We start from the raw sequence: 19079 nt of genomic DNA on the forward strand, positions 1-19079 counted from the left end.
AGTTGCCATGTGCTTTTTAAATTTCAGGCGTTACCTCTCAAAATCTTAAAGCTACGGGAACCTAGAAGATTAACTAGTTCAGGGGTTGCAAACACCATTCTACAGAGAGTAGGCATAGTGAGGTAAAGCCAGGTGGGGATTGTTATGATTTCCAAAGAGAGTGCCTGTCTGTAGTTTCTACTCAGAACCACGTTGCCAGGTCTTTGATTATTAAAGAGAAACCAGAAGTATGGATTTGCTTATTATTAACTCTCCCAGTTTCTAGATATTAGCTCCATTTTTTCTAATACTGTGCAGGCCAAATAAAGTTAATTGCTGGCCAGCTGACCCCAATTTGTGTCCCCAGTCTGAAATAGTTCAAAATACTTGTTTTAGACATGTGGGGGCTGAGGTATAGAAAGGCCAGATATTTTTCCATATATTTCCTCTAGTAGAAATGTATTCCTTATGAAATAAAAGTCTCATTAAAAAAGTAAATAAGCTCCTCTGGTGTATCCAATTGTTAAATTATAGATTATCTTTGGTTAGGACCTGATGGCTTGGGTGAAGGGAATTGTGTCAGATGCTAATTTTTAGGAATCTCTGACCAAGGAAGGACATGACTAGTTACTATGTATTGAATGCTTACTCTGTTCTAGGTATTGTGGTAAGGGCTTTACATCAGTTAAGGCTCACAGTAGTCCTGAAGCATTATAATTACCTTTTTTTCATGCAGGAGGTGGAGACTAAGGAGATCATTAAGTACGAAACTCAAATTGAAACTCAGATCTGTCTCCAAAATGAATTTGCTTAATTTGCTGTACCGTACCAGTACTGTATGTTTTCAGAATTCTGTACACCTTTTATCTTACTGCAAAAATTTAAATTAAACTTTATAAGAAAATTTGAAAGACCTTATGTTAACATCACATAGGATTGTCTTATTTATAATTAGATGGCATAACAACATTTCACTTTTACTCTAAACTTGTCAGCATTGAGTCTGTATTGTATTTTTAAGAGTATATTTGATTCATTCTTCCTCCATTTTTTTTGTTGTGGTGTGTATAGATGATTAAGTTTGCATATTTTTGTATCTTTCCCCCATCTAAAGTTCTTAATCCTCTGTTTAGACTGATATTCCAGTTACTAGAACATCATATCCTGAGTCACTCAGGCCAAATTCTTTGAATTTTTTCTGCATAGTGTCTCTTCCATTTTTCTTTTCCTCCGTTGCCCTTTCATTACCTTAGTTTAGGCTCTGTAACTGTCCGAGTAATTTTCCTGAAGCATAGTTTTGACCACAAGGAACTTTTAGTGACCCGAATTGCTGCCTGAATAAAGTAAAACTCCTTAGCTTAGCATTCCAGGTTCTGTTTGATGCCACCTTTCCTTTTAGTACCTTAGCCCTTCCTATGCCCCTTTAATCTCTCTCTGTGCTCTAGCCAGCCTGAACTATTCACCGCCTCCTCGAAGGTGCTCCTCTTGTTTCCACCTCCCGGACTGGTTCGTGTTGTGCCATACTCCTGGAATGTTCTCTCTCTATCCCCAATTTCTGTGTATAAAAAAAAAAAAAAAAAAAAAAAACTCACTGGAAAAAGTTATTATTAAGATTGAGTGAAATGATATGTATGAAGTCCGTAAAAAACATCTGCTGCGTGTAATACGTTTATTTCTTCAGTAAATGACAGCTATTACTTTGATTGAGCTTTCCTCCTACTCCAAATAATCTTTATGTTAGGGTCATCTTGCCCAGGACCCTGGCCCTTTGCAGTTTCTCTTGGGGGTTAATCACACTGGGGTCTGTGTTGGCTCTTCTGTACTTAAGATGTCCTTTGAAATAGATCAGACCTCTCTGAAATACACTGCAGGATCTCTTAGGATAATTTCAGAAAGGAATAGCTGTCTATTCCTCTCAGAGCTGCTGTATTCAGAAAGACATTAAGAGGAATGGAAAGAGTGGGCTTTGGAGTTTGTTTTCTGTTAAATCACAGTACCAGCTCTGTAACTGAATTTTTAAAAAATTATAAAAAAGAACAGGAACAGTAATGCTTACATCACAGGGTTGTTGTACAGACCAAATGAGGTATTTGAGAAAATATTTAGCATTGTGTTGGAGCATCCAACTGCTTAATAAATATTTATCTTCTTTTCTTATTTATCCCAGTAATATCTCCCTCCAGGGCACAGAAACACACATACAAACTATAGATATAAATGCATGCATGCAAGCAGTCTCCTCTAAAACGTACACATAAGCGCATGTGTGCATATATTCACATTATGTCCGGAAACATGTACACCAGAATCTCTACCCAGTAGCCTGATATTTGGAATTCCAGTCCTAGGTAAAATTTGTATGGTACTGTCTGGATTTACTACTGGTGACCTTTGCACAGTCACTGATCTTGTACACAGAGAATTGGCCTTCTTTCTATTTCTGTTAATCTAAGTTATCTTATCAATTTTGATTCCCAGTGGTGTTTATCTTGTTGGTTTAAATTGTTTGCTCTTTGCCAACGACTAAAAGATATTTTCTATAAAACAAATGTCTACCCTCTTTCTTCAGGCATTTATGCAGAAGTTACCTTCTAGGAAGAGCCTTCCTTGGTTCCCTTCCCTCTGCCATTTCATGTGGTGCCCATTCCTGCTTAATACTAACGTGCTATTTTTACTTATTGATCTTATTTGTTATCTATGTGTCCATCTGTGTTAGCTCAATGAGGACATAATTTTGTCTGTTTTTCTCACTAATGCATCCCTAGCATCTTAGTAGGCACCCAGTAAACATTTGAATGTGTGCATTTCAGAGTTGGTTTGTTTATTTTCAATGTGATATCTGTGTAGTAACGCTATAAAGACTTAAATTTAGTGCTTTTGGTAACTGTATACAGGGGATATTTTCTTTTTAAACCTTTGGAGCAGTTGATGTAGATCAATTTGTATCAAGCTTATAAACTTATAAAAAGTAGTTTATATGGAATTTTATCATTTGCGATGTGGTATTAGAACCTCTTTGCCCATGCTAAAGTTATAAACATACACATACATACACTTATTCAGTAGGTTTTCATTGTCTATTATAAACTAGGCATGATGCTAAGAATTGGTCCTGTCCCTTAGAGTTTGTTTATAGTTCAACGAAGAGACATGTAGCAGTCTCCTTTGCTGGTGGTTCCTTCTTTTAACTCTACTAACGCAAAATGATGGAGAGCTCTGAGGCAAGTCTTCAAATCTCTTTTCATTTTTCTTCACATTTACTTGACGTGTGATCCTGTATAGTCTTACGGTTTTATAAATATTGTGTACTTGCTAATAATTCTCAAATTTTGACTCTAGCTAGGACTTCTTTGCCCCCTTGACATTTGTACTTGGATATTTAATAAGTATCTCAGACTTAATATACTCAATACAGACTATTTATTTATTTACTTATTTATTTATATGTTGGGGGAGGGTCCTGGATTTTTTTAAAATTTTAATTTAAATTTATTATAATTTTTTTTATGGAGGTACTAAGGATTGAATCCAGGACCTTGTACATGCTAAGCATGCACTCTACCACTGAGCTGTACCCCTCAGTACAAACTCTTGATCCTCCTTTTGCAAGAGGCTCTTTCCTCAGGAAATGGCATCTCTATTCATCCAGCTGCTCAGACTGAAACTCTTTGAGAAGTAATTCTTGACCCCTTTTTCTCTCACACTCAAATCCAAAATATCAAAAATCCTTTTGGCTTTATCTTCAAAATATAAGCCCAACTGACCACTTCTCTCCATGCCAGGACTGCCCCCCTGGTCTGAGTTATCTCCAATCAAAATTATTGTAATAGCTTTCTGTCTAGTTTCCTGCTTCCACCCTTTTCCTTCTGCAGTGATTCTTTAGAACAAAAGTTAGATCATTCTTCTGTCCGTAATCTTTCAGGAGCTTCCCATCTCATTCAGAAAAGCCCAAGACTTTCCAGTGGCCTACAGGACCTTATTTAACCTGCTTCCTCCCCACCCCTACCTCATCTCTTGCCATGTCCTCCCTCTCCCTGCTTTGCTTATTTTACAGCCATACTGCCTCCTTGCTGTTCCGTCAGTGTACCAAACTATCCTGTCTCAGGCCCCTTGCATGTTTTATTCTCTCTGCTTCTCCATCTCTTTGCCCAGATATCTACCTGGCTCATTACCTCATTGATTTCTTTCAAGTATCTCCTCAAATATCTTGATTCCCTGTAGAAAATAACATTGCCATACAGAAATCAGTTGCATTTCCTTACACTAACAATGAAATATCAGAAGAGGAAAGAAACAATCCCTTTTAAAATTGCATCCAAAAAAATAAAATACTTAGGAATAAATCTGACCAAAGAAGTGAAAGACTTTTACATGGAGAACTACAAAACGTGACTCAGGAAATTAAAGATGACTTAAAGAAATGGAAAGATATCCCATGTTCTTGGATTGGAAGAATTAATATTGTTAAAATGGCCATACTACCCAAAGCAATCTACAGATTGAATGCGATCCCTATCAAATTACCCAGGACATTTTTCACAAAATTAGAACAGATAATACTAAAATTTATATGGAATCATGAAAGATCCAGAATTGCCAAAGCATTACTGAAGAAAGAATTATTTTGGAGAAATAACCCTCCCAGACTTTAGGCAATACTACAGAGCTACAGTAATCAAGACAGCATGGTATTGGTACAAAAACAGACATTTGGGACAATGGAACAGAATAGAGAGCCCAGAAAGAAACCCACGAACTTTTGGTCAATTAATCTTTGACAAAGGAGGCAAGAACATACAGTGGAGTAAAAAGACAGTCTCTTCAGCAAGTGGTGTTGGGAAAACTGGACAACTGCATGTAAATCATGAATACTCCTTCACGCCATACACAAAAATAAACTCAAAATGGCTTCAAGATTTAGACATAAGACACTATAAACCTCCTAGAAGAAAACATAGGCGAAACATTATCTGACATAAATCTCAGCAGTGTTGTCCTAGGGTGGACAATACCCAGGCAATAGGGATAAAAGCAAAAATAAACAAATGGGACCTAATTAAACTTACAAGCTTCTGCACAGCAAAGGAAACTGTAAACAAAATGAAAAGACAACCTACAGAACGGGGGAAAATATTTGCAAGTGATGAGACTGGCAAGGGCTTAATTTCCAGAATATACAAACAGCTCATTCAACTCAATAACAAAAACAAAAAACAAAAAACAAAACCCAATAAAAAAAAAATGAGCAGAAGACCTAAACAATGAAGATATATAAATGCCAATAGGCACATGAAAAAATGCTCAGTATCGCTAATTATCAGAGAAATGCAAATCAAAGCTACAGTGAGGTATCCCCTCACACCAGTCAGAATGGCCGTCATTCAGACGTCCACAAACCATTGGGGGAAGGGTATAGCTCAAGTGGTAGAGCGCATGCTCACCATGCAAGAGGTCCTGGGTTCAATCCCCAGTACCTCCTCCAAACAGAAATCAATGAATAAACCAAATTACCTTCCCCTCTTAAAACAGACAATACAAGCAAAAGTCCATAAGCCATATGCTGGAGAGGGTGTGGAGAAAAGGGAACCCTCATACACTGTTGGTGGGAATGTAGTTTGGTGCAGCCCTCATGGAAAACAGTATGGAGATTCCTCAAGACTAAAAATAGACTTACCATATGATCCAGCAATCCCACACTTGGGCATATATCCAGAGGGAACCTTAATTCAAAAGGATAATGCACCCCAATGTTCATAGCAGCACTATTTACAATAGCCAGGACATGGAAACAACTTAAATGTCCATCAACAGATGACTGGATAAAGAAGTTACGGTATATTTTTACAGTGGAATACTACATATATGTATACATATGTAAATGTATAAATAAATCTAACATGTATAAAATACACAACAACTGTATAGCACAAGGAACTATATTCAATATCTTACAGTAACTTATGGTGAAAGAGAATATGAAAATGAATATATGTATGTTCATGTATGATGGAGGCATTATGCTGTACACTAGAAATTGACACAACATTGTAAACTGACTGTACTTCAGTATAAAATATATATATACACACAAAAAAAAACATTGCCCTCCTCCCTCTCTCTAACCTCTGGGCATTCCCTAACTCTCTTACCTTACTTTCTTTTCTTCCTTGGCAGTAAGTATTTGTTTCTTTTATAGCAGTAAATATTATGTACTTACTTAAGTTTAAGTGTTTATGATGTTTGTCCCCTCTGTCTAGATTGCACAACAGTTCCATGTGGGCACACTTATTTTTTTTAACATTTTTTATTGATTTATAATCATTTTACAATGTTGTGTCAAATTCCAGTGTAGAGCACAATTTTTCAATTATACACGAACATATATATATTCACTGTCACATTTTTTTCTCTGTGAGCTACCATAAGATTTTGTGTATATTTCCCTGTGCTATACAGTATAATCTTGTTTATCTATTCTACAATTTTGAAATCCCAGTCTATCTCTTCCCACCCCCTGCCCCCTTGGCAACCACAAGTTTGTATTCTATGTCTGTGAGTCTATTTCTGTTTTGTATTTATGCTTTGTATGTTTTTTTGTTTGTTTGTTTTTGTTTTGTTTTGTTTTAGATTCCACATATAAGCAATCTCATACGGTATTTTTCTTTCTCTTTCTGACTTATTTCACTTAGAATGACATTCTCCAGGAGCATCCATGTTGCTGCAAATGGCGTTATGTTGTCGGTTTTTATGGCTGAGTAGTGTTCCATTGTATGAATATACCACATCTTCTTTATCCAGTCATCTGTTGATGGACATTTAGGCTGTTTCCATTTCTTGGCTATTGTAAATAATGCTGCTATGAACATTGGGGTGCATGTGTCATCCTGAAGTAGGGTTCCTTCTGGATATATACCCAGGAGTGGGATTCCTGGGTCATATGGTAAGTCTATTTGTAGTCTTTTGAGGAATCTCCATACTGTTTTCCACAGTGGCTGCACCAAACTGGGCAGACTTATTTTTAGTCACTGTTATGTTCCCAGCATTTAGAAAGGTGCCTGGCATGCTGTAGGCACTAAATAAATATTTGTTGGAATGAAATACAAGTGCAATACAGTTTGATCCTTATAGTGGCAGTACATATAAGATGCAGTAGGAAGTAGAGGAAAGGGTGACATGACTACCTAGGAGTTGAGGGAAGGCTTTACAAAGATGCCCTGAGAAAGATTTCCCTGTTTGGGGAAAAAAATCAGGTGAGAGCATCCCATACAATGACAATAGCATTGCAGACATGAGAGAACACAGTGTGTTCAAGGGACCAAAAGTACAGTACTGCTGGAGCATAATTTGTGGGGGTAAAGATTTAGTAGTAGGTGGTGCCAGATCATGAGAGTTTTTATGCCAGACTAAGAAATTTTAGATTTTATCCTGGGGCAGGGGTAGATGGTGTGGAGCCATTGAAGACTTTTGAATGAGTGATATATTTGGTTACATATTTAAAAGGTAACTGGTAACAGTGTGAAGGATGGGGATCAAAGCTAAATACTACATTTTATTATATACTCTGTGTATGATGTTGCAAGATATATATGATGCAGAGAAACAGTTACTATCACATGAAGGGGCAGGTGGCTATTGCATTTTATGGTTGGACAAAACCACTCATATGTAGTGTGAAGACGTTCTTGGCATACTTGCAGTACATCTGTGAGGGAGAAGAAATGCCCAGTGGAAGATTAGTTCATCTCTAAAAGTCTATTCTTTAGGATAGAAGCGTTTTTAAAAAAATTTGGTTAACAATTATGTTGTAAGTCATGTAAACTAGAAAAGTTATTAAAGAGTACCAGTTATGAATTCAACAAGAAGGGGTGTTGTTATAGAATAAAAGATGTTGTATTTGAAAGCCAGCCTCCTTTCTTCATAGAAGAGCAGTTGTTTTGTCAATAATATGCCTCCTGACCTTGATTCATTGTTGAAGGACATAGTGACAGTTGTAAATGTCATTAGATCTATATTATTTGCTACAGGACCAATGGTACATCTACCTTTGTAGGACAAATACCTGCTTTTGCATATAGTAGTACCCTGGCATGGACAGAGTTTTTTAAATGAAGAATAAGCTAAAAACATTTCTTACTTTCGTTCAAATGCAAGTAAAAACCACTTGCATCATTTCAGCTGTCTTGCTCAGGTGTCCTATCTCAGCAATGTATTGAATGTCTTGACTACTTTAATCTTATTACTTTAGAGTCAAAATAGGATGTGTAAATTTGAGGATAAGATGGAGGTGCCAGAAACGGTGCACATGGTTTGGATGTTGAGTGTTTGGCACAACCAAGTTCGTGGAAACATGATACTGTATCATTGAGCGTGTTTTAAAAACCACATCCAAATGCTAAAGTAGGAAACAAAGAAATGTTTTCCAGAGGCAGATATAGCAATACAGAGAATTAAGATCCATTTGTCTCCATTTCCCAAGTTGAAGCATTCACCTCTTGTGCACACTTTGCTATTCAACTCATTGTCTAATGGAACAATAAAAGTAGTTATGAGTGAAATACTGCTTTATAATTTTTGAGTTCATGTTTGATCCAGATAGGGATTTTCAGATTTGTTAGAAAAAATGGAAAAGATAAGAGAAACTAGTCAGGATTAGGTTACAGAATCAACTCTAGCTAGTTTAAGCAGAAAGAGATTTAATAAAAGATTTTAAATGGCTTATAGAGTTGTTGGAAAGACTGAAGAAACGGACTCTAGTCAAACTTTCAGGCATGACATTCAAAAGCCACATTGCACCTGGACCACAAGGGGCGTAATTACCACTTTTAGGATCAGAAAGGTGCCTGCAAAATTAGGAAGCTGTAACTTGTAGCTGCTAGTCTTAGAACTCTGCCACCTGTGCCATGATGAGAAGTCTGCTGCTATTAGGAAACAGACATCGACAGGCCAGTCAAGTGTGGGTAATGGATGAAAAGCCCGAAAAAGGGAGTCAATGGAAAACCATTAGAATGGGTTACCTAAATTGAGGAAGGGTCAGTGTTATCAAATACTAAAGTGTGGTTAAATAAGGTCGCACCAGAAAAGCAGTCCTTTGATTTGGTAACACTTAATATTATTATTGTTCTTGAAAGTTCTAGTAAAGAAAGGGTCAGAAGCCAAATTTCAGGTTCAGGCTGTGAGTAGGAGGTGAAGGATTGGAGCGAGATTTTAAATTAAGTTTTCCAGAAGCTTGCCTTTTAAGGAGCAGTAATTTTTTGTTAGTGTTTTTATTTTTTTGGTCCAAAGCACTTGCTTATTTATATACAGTAATTAACTAGAACTAGTGAGGCCCTACGCAGATATCACATGTAAGACAAGTATATTCTAAAGTTCCTGACGTCTGACCTTTTTGTGTAGCTTGATATAAAGTGTGTGCTATTAAAATAATCTCTGCTTAGAGATGTAATGGGTACAACGTGATTTTTATTAATTCTCTAACCATTAGTTACTTCATTTTTTGTTTTTTAAAAATAAAGTTGCAGTTAATTATTTTGATTTTTTTTATAAAGTGCCAATTAATTACTACTGTAGTTTGGAGTTACAGTTTAAAGCCTTGATAGCTGACTTAATCAACATATTAACATGATTGATTTGTGATCTGGCATTGATTTCGATGAATTTACTTGCAAGGTAGTTTATTTTGAACGTTAGTGACACTCAAAGAGTACAGATTATGACAACTGCCTTTCTAAGAAGTGATGTTGAGTGCATTTTATGTATTACATAGAAGTTGAATTTTTACTTATTCTAAGTAAATATCTGACAATGTCAAAGTCATTAGATTCTGCTGACAAAATGATCCCCACTGTCTCCCTCTTAAACAGGTGGGTGGTAGAATACGTGTACACTTAATACAGTGGCATTTGCTCAAACTGCGCTTATGTGAATAAAACAGCAACATGTTCAAGGGCAGTGATTGAGTGTTCCAGATTCCCTCATTAGATATGGAGCATTTTATTATGATTTAATTCCAAATTTGTTTACTTTCCAGGCCTTATATGGTGACCTAGTTGTATTTTCAGTTGAGAGAAAACAAACCAAAACCCTCTGGGTTATATAGAGGGGAGCTGTCAATGAAAGAGAGACTTAAAGGAGAAGATTGGAAATAGAATTGGTTGGCAGTGTCCTAGCGTGAGAGGGAGGGAATGGGGTAGAGAGAGCACCGGTAGATGGATGAGCTTTGGAGAAGAGGAGGGGGATCTCTTCTCATGTGGAACAGGAAAATGGATGGATACAAATTCAAATACATATAATTTTTTTTCTGTTAGGAAACCAGTGTATTTATAAAGGCCAACTCACATTAGACAATCTGAGGGTCATTTTAAAAGATCAGATTCCTTGATTCTGACTTGAGATGAATGTAAGTATGTTTATTCTGTTTAAGTGGTTCCTTGACTTTTTTCCCTAACCTCTCAGTGACACACTTAACAATGAGTATCTTACTGGTGCCTTTCCATTGATTTTCTAATTTTAATTTTAGAGAACTATTTGTTACTGGGTTTTTCATCAGTGCTTCTTAAGTTTCTGATTGACTTCTTTAAAATATATTGGTTTAAGTGGCCTTTAAAGTTGACAAGCAGAAAGAGACTTGAGTTTATCTAGCTCAGGCTTTCATCAGGAAAACTGTTCTTCAGAGCTTTGAAGTCGTTTGCTGCTTAGTGGCATAGGTGAGACAGGAGCATTGGTTTCATGATTCTCAGGGAAATGCTCTTGCCCTGTGCCAACCACCTTGCTTTCCTAATGTAGTTCACTGGTGTCTGACTTCAGCGCCCACACTTCTGTGTGTCCTTTCAGCCCATGAGCATCTCATATCACGAGAACTTCGAAACTAGACTTACAGGCTTCTTCTAATATTCATTCAGCAACTATTTCTCAAGTGTCACCTGTGTGACAGTCACTGTTTTAAATCTTGGGGATCAGCAAGTTCTCAGGCCTTGAATTGAGGGAACCAAAAATAAACTTAAGTAAAAATGAACAGTTTCAGATAGTTGTAAATGCTGTCAAGAAAACAAGCAGAAATAGAATATGGTAGCAGGCTTATCTACTTTAGATAGAATAGTCAGGAAGGGTTTTTCTGAGGAAGTGGCATTTGAGCTGAGACCTGAGTGGTAAGAAGAGGCAGCCATAAGGAGAGGGAGGGTTAGAGCGTTCCAGGCAGAGGCCCTCCCCTTGAACAGGCTGGGCATGGTTAATGTAAGGGAAGAGGGTGAGTGGGAGGAGAAGAGGCCAGAGAGAAGAGCACAGTCCAGTAGAGCTGTGAAGACCATGAAACTAGGGATTTAGAAATGGCCTTGTACGCTAAGTGAAATGGAACCGTATTGGAGTAGGGGAATGACCTGAATAGTGTGCTTAAAAGATCACATGCTTGATGGAAGGTGGGCTGTAGGGTAATACTAATGAAGGCAAGAAGAAGTGGTGGGATTTGGGATTTATTTGGAGGTCTGCTGGATTTACTGATGGGTTGGATATAGGGGTGGGAGGTTTTGGAAGGATAGTGAAAAAGAGAGAAGATGCTGGTAGACTGGGGTAAGCCTGTGTTCTTTGGGGAAGAAATCAGATGATCTGGGGCTTAAGTTTGAGAAGCCTACTGAATATTCAAGGAGGCAGTTGAATATTCACATCTAGTGTTGGGGAGCAGTAATCAGGGTGGGAAATGCAGATTTGGGAGGCATTAGCATTAACACCATATACCCTGAAGGAATTTGCATAGGGAAAGAAGAGAAAGTGGTCCAGAACTGAACCCTGAAGCATTGCAACATTTAGAGGTGAGAAGGGAGGGAAGTCAGCAGAGGGCCAGTGATGTAGGAGGAAAGCCAGAAATACTGGGTGTGGAAGCTAGGGAAAGAGGGATTTTTAAGGAGGGGTGTTTGCCTCCACTTGTATTAAATACTGCTGCCAGATCAGGTGTGATGAGGACAGAGACATGCCATTGGCAATATGGAATGCATTGGTGACTTTGGCTAGAGCAGTTTCAGTGTCATTATTGGGTTAGAAGCTGAAGAGGATCAAAGAATGAATAGAAGGTAAGGAATTGGAGACAGTGACTAGAGATGATTGCTTTTGAGAAGTTTTGCTGTGAAAGGGAGTCTAGAAATGGAATAATATCCTGAGGGAGGAGGTAGAGTCAAGGGAGATTTCTTTTTTCTTTTTTGTACTTTTAAAAAATTGGGAAATGCCAAAGCTTGTTCATGAGCTGATGGGAATGATCCAGTAGAGAGGGAAATTAATGGTGATACAAAAAAGAGGGATTAATTATGGAGACAAGTCTTTGGGGTGGCGCTGGTGGGATGGGTTGGAGGGCACAAGTTGGGGGATTGCCCTTTTCTAGGAGGAGGGACCCAGTGGTATAACATGATCTCACACGCCCCTGTGTACACAGCTCCTCCCTTCTGTCTCACCAGACTCCTTTAGATCAAGTTGATCATCATCTTTCTCTAATCAGTAATTTTTTTTTCTGTGCTACATCTTATATATTCTTTTGAATTTAATTTATTCTATATAAGGCTTAGCATATAGCAGGTGGTGATTTTTAACATCAGTTTTAATTTTTGTGCCAACAGGTGAAGCAAAAAATTTATTGCCATATCTTGGACCCCACAAAATGAGAGATTGTTTCTGCACCATAAATTTGGACCAGGAAGAGGTTTACCGTACCCAAGTTGTTGAGAAATCTTTAAGGTTTGTAAAACAATTGGTAAATTATCATTTGCATGATATATATTGATTGAAACATTTTATACATACATTTCCTAGGCAGCCATCATCAAGAAGACATTTTTCATCTGGAACTTTTACTTTTCTTTTACATTCTGAGTTTATTTTTAGAATTATGAAATCTCAGAGTTTAAAGGAGCCTTCATGTTCATTGAGCTGGACTAAATGCCTTATGCTTAGTTCACACTGACAATTATCTTTGACAAGTGATCATCTGGCATTTGCTTAATAATGTTCCAGTGACCAAGGAGTTCACTGCCTCCTAAGCAGCCTGTTGGGTCTTGGAACCATTCTGACTCTTAAAAAACTGTTGCATTTAGTTGATTAACGTCTATCAAAAGGAGAATGTACTGCACGCCAGGAACTTGCTGGGTGCTGTTTATTCATACAACCACGAGAACAAGACAGACTCAGTGCTTGCTTTCATGTGACTTTTCATTGCCTCAAAATGTATCTTCCTGTTAATTGTTTTTAATTCTGTCCCCTGGATTTCTGGAGAACAAGTTTAATCCATGTTTCACATGACACTCTTTCAAGTTTTTGAAAACAACTGCCATATACCTCAGGTTTTTCTGTAGGCTAAATTTTGCCCATTCATTCAAACTTTTCTCAAAGTTCATCATTATTTTATTACTCATGAGAATAAATTACCCCTTAAAGTTTGTACAAGTCGCTTAACTAAGTAGGGCATTGTAAGGGAATGAACTCCTAGGTAGATTTCTCATCTTTTGAAAGTGTAATAGCACTTTGAGAATATCATAGTAAATTCTAATTCATCAAGTTAGAGTGTACCGCCTCTTCTCTGCAATAGTGTTTGTGGACATAATTCTAGTGCAGAGCTGTGCTGTAAGGATGCAGTCTTATTCAGAGGTAAGAGTTAAAGCTAGGGAATGGAGAGTTGTTGGAATGAACATACGGTGGATGAGATATTTAGTAACCCAAAAAGAGTTAAAGTAATACACTTCACGTCTTTAATCGTAAATCACCTGTCCCTGTTGTATTAGAATTCTTTTGTTACTTACATGTTATAAATGATGAAACTGAGTCACCAAAAGGCTGAATAATTTGTGCATATAATAAAGGAAGTTAGAAGCAAAACTGAGATTGGGACGTGAAACTATTTAAATCTTAATTTGTTACTTAATGTATGTTGATTCCATATCGCAGAAAAATCAGTGACATACAAAACTAGTAATTTTTAATAAATTGAATACTTTGGGTTGTTCCTAATATGTAGACTTGTAAATGAGTAACTGAAGTTAGTTTACTTTTTTGTTTGTTTGTATTAAACCCTTGCCTTTCCAGATATTTGTGTTGGGGAAAATTATAAAACCAATTATTTTTATCCATCTTAAATTATTTTTCTAGATGCGTAGCAACTTGGAAGATATTTTAAGGCTAGCAGTGGTTACCTGAGGTCATTTCAATATAGTTAGATATTTCTTGGATTCTAGGTGCCCCCCTAGCATGTTCCCTTGTGGAATAGGGTGAAAGAAACTGTAGCACAAAGCCTTCCTCACTTTGCTTTCATTTCATTGTTTTCTACCCTTGTGGATAATGTGATAAGCTAAGTCAAAAGTCGGTAGATACCATTTAGATCTTTATGGGTTCTGAATATTATAGTTTTTATAGGCAGTCTGGATATAGAATTTTCATATCAGGTAAGTAGGAGTCACACATGGAATCCATAGCTCCTAAATCTCTACCTTAACTCCTTTTAAGGAGTAGGTGGTCTGTAAACAAATCGAGTAACATTAATACTGCTTCTCTTCTCCACACCAGGAACTTCCTTAGGAGTGATAAGCGTGATCATAGGTCAGTGATCATAGTAGAGTATTGCTTTAAATAAATCTGGTCATTGCTCCTTACCAACCTTGTTGAAAAGTTTTCTTCAAATACATTGATTAATCAATTAATTAATTTATAGAATAAAGACGTAGACACCCAGATGTGGGGATTAATTTGTTGAGATTGTGGTAATATAGTGATACAGATGACTTAATGAATAGGTCTCATCTTGTCCTTTTTTGGCCTTAGAATGTGTTTTTAAAATAATAGTTGAGTGTGGATGTGTGATGTATAAAGGAATTTCTTAATTTTATGATTGTAAAATGATGCAAAGGAGGAAAATTCCTAAACATGTCGTGTCTTTACCTAATAGTTGTTTTTGTATTGCTTTCTATGTTGAGACTAAATAGAAGACTAGTTACTGTGACAGACCAACTTTTAGAAGTTTATTTTGGTTACGTTTGAAGTGAAAAACATATTGACAGACGTTGACCAGGCATTGTAACAACTAAAAAGCTGAGCTGGCAGTTTTCTGGACAGGGTCCTAAATGACTTCTTTAAGAGTCATTTACTTTGCATTTCAGCTTCTCTTTAAGTCGTGACATCCTGAAGAAGTTATATTTTATGGTGACATTTTTAATGTATCTTTTTGCTCTTTAAACATTTTCAGGAAAGAGGTACTTTGACAGATGATGTTAACTAGCATTTCAGAGATTCATGTCTTCATGGGAGAATTTAAATATCAAAATAGCATTTTTAAAATGAACTTAGAAAAATAAGCTGTTTCATAGGAGAAAATCTTAGCAACTTAGGGGTAAGCAAAGATTTCTTTACTTAGGATGCTAAAAGCATCAGCCATAAAAGAGGTAACTTGATAAATTGGATTTTATCAGAATCAGAGCCTTCTGCTCTTCAACAGACACTGGCAAGAAAATGAAATGGCAGGCCACGCCTGGAAGAAAATATTTTGACAAAGGACTTGTATCCAAAATTTCTTTAAAAAAAAAAATAGAAGATAGACAACCCTTTTAAAATATGTGGGGAAAACTCAGACAGATGTTTCCTAAAGTAAGATATACAAATGGCCAGCAAGCACATGAAAAGATATTTAACATCATGAGTCATCAGGGAAATGTAGTTTAAAACCATTTCTGTCACTATAGATTCTTGAACATAATGTATCATGATAGAAATCAGACCACTGGTCCCTGTGATAGTATGAAGTGACTGCACAAGGGGACTTTCTAGGGAGATGGAAATGTCTTTATCTTGATTGGGGTAGAGATTACACAGGGGTATAAATTTATCATGTCAAATTCACTAGAATATCTGATTTTAAAAAGTTTTGGTAGCAAAAGTTGACAATGATACAGAGCACCTGAAGCTCTCTCCTGCACTGCTGGTAGCAGTGGAAAATGGTACAATCAGGTTGGAAACAGTTTGACAATTTCCCATAAATTAAAAATTCACCTACCCTTTAACTCAGCAACTCCACTTATAGTTACATACACAGAAGAACTGAAAGCATAAAAGGGCTGTGCGTACAAATATTCATACAGCTTTATTTTTAATTGCCCAAATTGGAAGCAAGTCAGATGACATCACTAGGAGAATGGATTGTGGAATATTCATAAATGGAATGTTATCCTGCAATTAAAGCTAATGAACTAGTGATATATGTAACAAAATGGAAAAAAAATCTCATAGACATTAAGCTGAGTGAAAGAAGCTGGACACAAATGTACTTAACCATTTGATTCCATTTATATGAAATCCTACAGCAGATCTTTAGTGACAGAAATCAGATCACTGTGGCTGGTATGGTAGAATAACTTTATGAGGAGATAGAAATGTTACTGTATCTTAATTGGGATGGAGGCTACACAGGTTTATAATTTTATCAAAAGTCACAACCTCTGCACTTTTGAGGGGGTGGGTGAGTAATTAGGTTTACTTACTTATTTTTAGAGAAGGTATTGGGGATTGAACCCAGGACCTTGTGTATGCTAAGTATGCACTCTACCACTTGAGCTATACCCTCCCCCCCCAACCTCTGCACTTTAAATTGGATTTTATCATATGTAATTTATTCCTCAGTAAAGTGGATTAAAAATATCTTGTTTTATTTTTTTGAAGAATATGTTTAACATTTTATATAACATTACCCACTTTAGATGTTATATTATTGTGATTAATTTAGCTTTACGTATTTCTGAGATGATGATGGTGTGAACAACACTATCCTCAGCTCTTGTGTCCACTTTAGGTGAGCATGACCCTAGGCAGTTAGTGGGTCTGCTGGCCACAGGACTCCTGCAAATCTGCTTGTTCAGAGCCCAGCCTGGCAGTTGAGGTCCTTGTAGAGTTCAGCTTGGTTTGTGCAGGATTTAGTTGAAACATAACATAGAGAATTATTTTGGAGCTATTGAAACTTTTCTTTATGGTGTTTTAGTTTGTAATTTTAATTTATTTTATTGAAAATATTAATTGAGGATACTGTTGAATTTACATTTAATGAACTTTCCCCCTTTTCTCTTCAGCCCATTTTTCAGTGAAGAATTTTACTTTGAGATTCCAAGAACTTTCCAATATTTGTCTTTCTATGTCTATGATAAGAATGTTTTACAAAGAGACCTTCGTATAGGTATGTACTATTCATAATTATCTTTAATCACAACATTGGTGTTTGCACTCATTCTTTCTCTAAAAGTGTTGAAAATATGCTCAACATTTCTAATCCTTTCCTCTAGACTTCATTTGTGGACCTGATTTTTAATTTGTATGCTCAGCTTGTATGACACTTCCTCAGGGAAGGGGTGTAACTGATCCTCCCCTTGTCATGGTTTCATCTATTTCCATAGTACCTGATCGGTCCCTTTCTGTAGTATTCATTATACTTGTTCATCATTTTGTTGTTTAAGGTCTAGATTCGCTAGTTGAATATGATATTTATGAAGGCAGAGACTGTCACTCAGAGACTGCCTTACATTTAGTAACTGTTTGGTAAGTATTTGTTAAATGGTTCAAAGAATGTTTTTATACAAAGATCACAGTATTTGATCTCCAAAGAACATCTGTTTTTTGGAGCTTTTCTAATAGAAGTAATAATTCACTTTAATCTAGTCATATGTTTTCTCTCTGGCCATATTGGTGACCAGTAACTATTTCTTAAATAATTGTCTGAGGCTGGGGTGTAATCTGTAGGCACGGACTAGAACAATGCTAACTGGCCCCATATGTGTCACATTTATGGTCTTTGCACCATTATCTTTGAACTGTAATAACAGGTAGAGGTCTGTAATTTACATGTATTACTCTCCCTTTTTAGTGTCCTGAATTTCATCGTCTCCATCTCTCATTTCCAATTTGAATATGCTCGTCTCCTACAGTTTAAATGATTAGGCTTTAATTGATTTTGACCTCTTAACTACCATCTAATTTGTTTCTGCTTTTGCTATTGAACTACTTAACAAATGGTGTGTATCCTTCTGCTTACTACTTATTTATCTTTAAATCTCCTGTAATCTGGCTTCTACGTTTTTCTGACAATTGAAATTTGCCAAAATCATTTAGGAGCAAATAAAATAACCTTTTAAAAACAATCATATTTTTTCTTAATTATAAAATTACTTTGTGTTCTTAGGGGACTGGTAGTGACTTTGCACAGGAATAGTTACAGTTAATATGTGTATTTCTTCCCATTCTTTATTTCATGCATTTGTATTGTTATGTTGTACTATTTATTCAGTTTTTTCCTTTTTCACTTAATATTATCTAATGATTCTTTCATTAAATATTTTTCAAAAATAATTTGTTTTTTAATATCTTTTTTTAGAAATATATGACTTTATCACTCCTTTGTCACTCCTTTCTTGGTGGACATTGATGTTTCCAGATTTTTAATACTCTAAATGGTGTTGCTATGAATATCCTTCTGCATAAACTTTTGCATGTCTCTTTTTTTAGGATAAATTCCTAGAAGTGAAAATGCTGAGTCAAAGGGTTTGAATATTTTTAAGCTTCTCCTGTATGTATTTTTACATTGGCTCCCAGAAATATTGTACTAATTTACATTCCCCCCAGCATAGCATGGGCATAATCATCATCATGCCCTGGTCATTCTTGAATATTATCATTGAAATTTTTTTTCCATTTGATAGGTGAAAGTAGTATTTTCTTTTTCCAACTTAATGTTTTCTGATTATTAGTGAATTTGAGGAATTTTTCAAATGTTTATCGGTCTTTTACATTTTTCTTCTATGAATTAGTTGTTAATTCTTTTGTCTATTTTTCTTTTGGATGGAATTTTATCTTTTATCTATTCCTATACATCTGTATTTATTAAGTATGTTAACTTTTGTCAGCTGTATACATAACAAATACTTTTTCTCTATCACAAAAGGCATTTTCGTAGTTTTCAATCGCCTTCTGCCTCTGTGTCACATTAGACTCTCTGAACTGTTTATTCAGTTTATTGAAAGCCAAAGAAAAGACAGTTTAATGTCACTGCATTTTCCTAGTTGTCTTTCTTCTGACTCCTTTACTTATATGTGGACTTTTCT

The 19079-nt window shown here is 36.2% G+C and overlaps 1 protein-coding gene across 7 annotated transcripts in view; it reads left to right on the top strand.

Moving 5' to 3' along the window:
- RASA2 (RAS p21 protein activator 2) overlaps positions 1 to 19079 on the top strand; it is a 113922-nt gene that overhangs the window by 14194 nt on the left and 80649 nt on the right. For all 7 annotated transcript variants that reach the window (XR_010383190.1, XR_010383194.1, XR_004134512.2 and 4 more), the window contains exons 2-3: positions 12576 to 12693; positions 17058 to 17161. Coding sequence is in view for 4 of the 7 variants with exons in the window: in XM_064491663.1 (XP_064347733.1) it covers positions 12576 to 12693; positions 17058 to 17161 (222 nt within the window). In the remaining 3 variants the exon portion in view is untranslated. The remainder of the gene's footprint in view (positions 1 to 12575; positions 12694 to 17057; positions 17162 to 19079) is intronic.

Source organism: Camelus dromedarius, chromosome 2, assembly GCF_036321535.1.
Source record: "Camelus dromedarius isolate mCamDro1 chromosome 2, mCamDro1.pat, whole genome shotgun sequence".
In the NCBI taxonomy this organism is placed as follows: Eukaryota; Metazoa; Chordata; class Mammalia; order Artiodactyla; family Camelidae; genus Camelus; species Camelus dromedarius.